We start from the raw sequence: 4,855 nt of genomic DNA, 5'->3' as shown, positions 1-4,855 counted from the left end.
GATTATTCGGTTCAAACCTAAAAACAAAATTCATAACAGCATACACTTTAATAAACATTTAATTCAAACGCAATGAACATTTTACCCAGAACTCATTACTCACCTTAGTGGGATGTGTCAAGCTCTCCCTGTGGTTGATTCCAAATGCTTCAGCTCCTCTAGTCTTCTTCTTCTTCACATTTGCAGATGCACACTACACACTATAAAACTCCATTCTATTTTATATATATAATTCATCTCAAGCTCTCATGTTCTCTTCCTAAAATGTTTTTTTTTTTTTTGGGCAAATATTCACTTATCTGTCACTCACAACACTTCAAGAAAAGTAAAAACGAGAAACGGGAAGGTAAGAGAGAAGAGAAATTCATAGTAAAGAAAGATACTTGTTGATCTGATATTGACCCACTATGCTGCAGGAGTATGGGCACGAATTTTTTAAGTACATCGTCATGAACATAGATTTTCAGGTGAAGATTTGTGACTATCTTATTGAACGATACTACTTTATACAGCATTTTACAAGTAGGAATACAATAATCTAGGTTATTATGCGTGGAGTAGCTAGAGCTGATTGAGCGTGAATTCTACTGTAAAAATTATGGGTTCTACTTGCCAACATCTAGACATGCAGAATAGTATGACATAAAAGAGAAAATACCATATCTCGGATGATTGTATCCGAGATACCAAAACCCCATATTATTGCCTATTTACTGCAGGAAACCCTCAGTGATCTCTCTCTTTCTCTCTCTCATTGCTCGGTCGTGGAGCAAGTGCATTTCTTCTGATGCTCGGTGAGTTCCTGTAACACATTAGGTTTCATTCAGGAATTCTAATTAGGCTTCAACACATAAAACAATTCCGATTCTTTCCCTAAAGAACTAAAACTACAAATTTATTTGTAACTAAAATTATTTGAAACAAGCAAGCCATAAGCATTACGTTTCCCAATACTAAACTATTCGGCAGTCTGTTTTAGTAAACATTGTATCTGTTGGGTGGAGGCCAGAGAAGGGTCAAGTCCAGCACCCAGCCTCTCGAGTTATAACTTTTGGCATAATGATAAGCACTTAATCCTAACAAGTGGTATCAGGTCACAAGTTTGAATCCCAGCAAGAGCAATTAAGACTGGTTGGTGCTGGGATGGGGGATTGTTGGGCGGAGGCCGGTAAAGGGCCATGTCCAGCACCCTCTAGAAAATGTGATGGCGGTAGAAGGAAATAAAGTTGCGCTTTCGCTACGAGCTATAGCTTTTGGCGTAGTTGTAAGCGTTTGATCCTAACAGAATCAATAAATTTCAAATTGCTTTAAGCATATGCGTGAAGTACCTGAATCTGCTTCTGTAGAAACTTGACATATTCTACTGCTTCTTCCAACATGTCAGCCGTATTAGTTTGCTGCATTTGGTAGAAAGACCTCAAAGTCACAGAGAGTATGAAACTTAAGCCAGATATTAAAAAGAAATATAATGAAAGCAGATAAAACTCAACCATTCTTCCTTCTAGCTTCTAGATTTAGCTAACACAGATGTATTATGCCCCACACAAAAGTAGGTTCAGGTCACAGTGTCACACTGCAAACAGTTGGGCAGGATGAAATCAAGCATAGCCAGAATGTCCAACTCAACAGCAAACATAAAAGAAGAAAAAGAAGAATATTTGAGTATGTGGACCGAACAAGGTCCCTAAGATTGGACCAAAGAATGCCATGTTGCTATAATGCACATGGGCCAAACCACACTAAAAAATTGAATTCAATCAATTAGCTAGTTTAACCCATGACCTTATAAACCCATGTGTTCTCTCTTATATTTTCAATGTGGACTCTTAACAGATTACTACAAAATTTTGGGGTGAAAAGGTGCAGTTTCTTAGCAAGGACTGATTATATGGCAAATTTATAATGCAGCATTTTATGTGACAGTGCCTAAAATCACAGTCAACAAAGGAAAGGTAACAGTTGAGCTATAATTTAAGCGTAGCACAGCCTCCTTGGGTCTGTGCGTGAATACTTCAATTAACTTGTCAAAAGTACAAATTGAACCAATGCCATGGACTAAGTGAAAAGAACTGTACAGCTCACATTTGTGTAATGATAAAACCAACTTCAATATTAATAATGAAGAGAAATTTATAGTTGAAGATCTGCATTTTTGTGATAAATGGTCTTGATCAGCTTGAGTCAAATACCATACAAAGTACTCGTAGCATTTTTTGAATGCTACTGACTCTATTACATTGTAGTATCTGTTCAAACATACTTTCTCAACCTAATAAAGCACACAGAGTCAACAACACCTCCACTGAGGCTCGACCTCCCACATCGGAAAGGTCACTACATGCCATCTGAGCACAAGGTGCTTGGCCCATACAAAGTAGCATAGTTTAATTACCTTATCCATATTAGGCACAAGCTCCTGAAGCTTCCTTATCCTGTCACTAATTCGCGTTCTTCTAACCTGTTCCCAAATTAAATGAAAGAAAATAACCTTAAGATAAATTGATTGTGAAAATATAACTAGTAAATAAAGGTATAAAATATTCATTGAAGAGTGAAGAGCAACATTAATGGAAACTAACTATCTTCCTTTTATATACTAATATTAAGTACAGCAGTTGAAATCCCCTCATCCGCGTCTTCAAGAAGTGTGTGTGTATGTTTGCGTGTATATGTGAGAGGAGAGAGAGAGAGAGAGGGAAGAAAGTAATACCCTCTCTGCAATACTTCGGGGATGGGTAGCACAACCACGCTTTGCTCTAACCCTGCATGGGACTAAATCTTCCATCATCTTCTCCATTTCTGCATCCAACGACCCACCAGCACTGCGTAATCGCCCACTTTGTTCTCCTTTCTTAAAGACATAGAACAACAAATAAGTAAAAATATCATAAAGTAATTTCAGGAACTGTATGGATAAAACAAAACACTAACATGAATTTACCAGTTATCATAATGACCGAAGATAAAGTGCATGGTAAAACTTAAGGCAGAAAACATTCTTTTTCCAGCCCTTCATGCTATAGCAATCCCACTCCTTCCCAACAGATGGGGAAAAAATAGAAAACATGTAAAAACTTTTTGGGCTCACAAAAAAAAGAAAATATTTGCAATACAAAAAAGCAACTACACTTGGTCTGATCAAGAATACAGATCTCTCTAAAAGAAATAATACAGAGAACCCAGATTTATACGCCTGTAGTTATGGAGTGTTAATCAATTATCAAAAGTAATTCCTAATTTCATGCATTATATAAGAGAATTACTAAAGTGCAAAGCAAATTTTTCTTCCATTAGAGGAAATTTTTATTCCCAGTGAAAACTTAAACAGAGCACTTGTGCACCACTAAAATTGAATGCTAACTCCAAAGATTGATCTTTTGAAATAATTTTGACTCAAAAAATCACAAGACCTTAAGAACTAGCATTAAGGCCTTTCTTTTCTTCTCCCCTGAAAGGGAAGTTAGAAAAGACCCAAACAAATAAATTTCACATTTTAATCCTCCTAATTCCATTTTTAGCTCTAATTTAGTACGGAGTATTAGTTAGTTAATCCAGACAACCAATTACATACACAATTGAATCATTTTCTAAGTCAGAATTAAGTAAAGTCACCAACCAATCATTTCCTAATGACTATCAAATCTTCATAACCAACCACAAAGCTAGCCTGCCAAAGTCTTGTAGACTAGCAGCAGCATAATTCCTTACCATTTTTTTCAACAACAAAAAAATAAAAATAAAAATAAAAATAATAAAAATAAAAACTATAAATATAGCATTTAAAGCTAGCTGAAAAGTTCTGAGCAAAAATGAACTTTAAAAAAAAAAAAAATAAGAGAAATTCAAATAGCATATATAAACTCGAGGAAAGTGTATCTTACCAAGGGAGATGATAATTTAGCGGAGGGGCTTTGGGAATCGGCCTCTCTGGGCCGCTTAGCTGACTGAGCCACATCCATGGGAGAAGAAAGGTAGTCGTAGCTGGGCGGAGCTCCGAAGCTGGGGAAGAAGATATCTGAGCTGATCTGAGAGAGAAACTCCGCCGGAGAGCTGTTCTGCCTGACGAAATTACTAAGTCCAGATGCTGCTTCCCCGCCACCGCCTCCGGACTCGAATAGGCCCAGATCGGCGGCGTATCTGGAGCCACTTCCGCCAACAGACGCCTGCTTAAGCTGAGCTGGTGGCGTAGGCAAGGGTTGAGAGTGCGGGTGCGGTGGAGGCTTGCTAGAAGAAGGAAGTATCGGAGGAGGGTCGAGAACGACGTCGTTTTCCGTGTCGGAATCCAGGAGCGCTTCCAACCAGGTCGCCGGAGCTGAGCGGAAGCGCGTCAGTCCTGCTCCTCGGCTCGGCTCACTTCCGCCGCCTCCGGCGCCACTCTCCGGCTGCATCGGTTACTTTCTATATCCGGATATATCGTTATCCCCGTTTTCAGGTGAATTTTGTGGTGTTACTGTGAGCAAGAGGCAAGAACCCGAGAGAGAGAGAGTGTGTGTTTTTTTGTTGCTTATACACTGTCGAACTGTAGAATATACGTATTTTTATCAGATTCCGTATACCAAATGTAGAATTTACTGTATTCGTACGTGTACGTATTGTCAGTGTACTGTCTATGTATGCTGGATTTTAGGCGGGTTTCTGGCCTATGTAATGAAGTATACTAAGACCGCGTTTGGCTACTCAAAATCGAAGTTGGTAAATATGTTTTCCTTCAAGTCTAAATGTCTAATCTATAAGAAAGATTTATGTCATGGTAAATGTGGATAGCAGTGCAAAAGGACGTGCATTTGAATGAAGCAATCTTGAGAGATAGTGATACTTACAGCCCCTTTGGTTCCCTTGACAAATTCCATGGAAA

General features: G+C 38.4%; 1 protein-coding gene and 1 long non-coding RNA gene across 3 annotated transcripts; one reads left to right on the top strand and one right to left on the bottom strand.

Moving 5' to 3' along the window:
* Nucleotides 1-363: 363 nt before the first annotated feature.
* On the bottom strand, nt 364-4,501 carry LOC109148520 (transcription factor bHLH81-like). 2 transcript variants are annotated; one of them, XR_002048817.1, is made up of 6 exons: nt 3,882-4,501; nt 2,711-2,851; nt 2,393-2,458; nt 1,491-1,573; nt 1,329-1,397; nt 783-802 (listed from the first exon to the last, which is right to left on the bottom strand). XR_002048817.1 is itself a non-coding variant. In XM_019296262.1 (5 exons), the coding sequence occupies exons 1-5, from the start codon at nt 4,386-4,388 to the stop codon at nt 752-754; spliced, it is 834 nt and encodes a 277-aa protein (XP_019151807.1). In that variant the 5' UTR covers nt 4,389-4,497; the 3' UTR covers nt 364-751. The 2 variants fall into 2 exon arrangements, 1 of the variants encoding a protein (XP_019151807.1); XM_019296262.1 differs by lacking the exon at nt 1,491-1,573 and having other exon boundaries at nt 364-802; nt 3,882-4,497.
* On the top strand, nt 3,087-3,832 carry LOC109148522. The gene is made up of 2 exons (XR_002048818.1): nt 3,087-3,195; nt 3,269-3,832. It is a non-coding gene; the product is annotated as an uncharacterized LOC109148522 (long non-coding RNA).
* Nucleotides 4,502-4,855: the final 354 nt, after the last annotated feature.

The sequence above is a fragment of the Ipomoea nil genome, unplaced genomic scaffold (genome assembly GCF_001879475.1).
Source record: "Ipomoea nil cultivar Tokyo-kokei standard unplaced genomic scaffold, Asagao_1.1 scaffold2144, whole genome shotgun sequence".
In the NCBI taxonomy this organism is placed as follows: domain Eukaryota; kingdom Viridiplantae; phylum Streptophyta; class Magnoliopsida; order Solanales; family Convolvulaceae; genus Ipomoea; species Ipomoea nil.
Note: the sequence above shows the minus strand (reverse complement) of the source record. Positions and strands in the feature narration are given on the sequence as shown.

What these genes read in the sequence shown, in the direction of transcription:
- LOC109148520 (XM_019296262.1), bottom strand. Translation starts at nt 4,388, where the DNA reads ATGCAGCCGGAGAGTGGCGCCGGAGGCGGCGGAAGTGAGCCGAGCCGA. An exon ending in CCCGAAGTATTGCAGAGAGG is followed by an intron (nt 2,459 to 2,710) that starts GTATTACTTTCT and finishes ATTTGGGAACAG; the next exon opens with GTTAGAAGAACGCGAATTAG. An exon ending in TTGTGCCTAATATGGATAAG is followed by an intron (nt 1,398 to 2,392) that starts GTAATTAAACTA and finishes TACCAAATGCAG; the next exon opens with CAAACTAATACGGCTGACAT.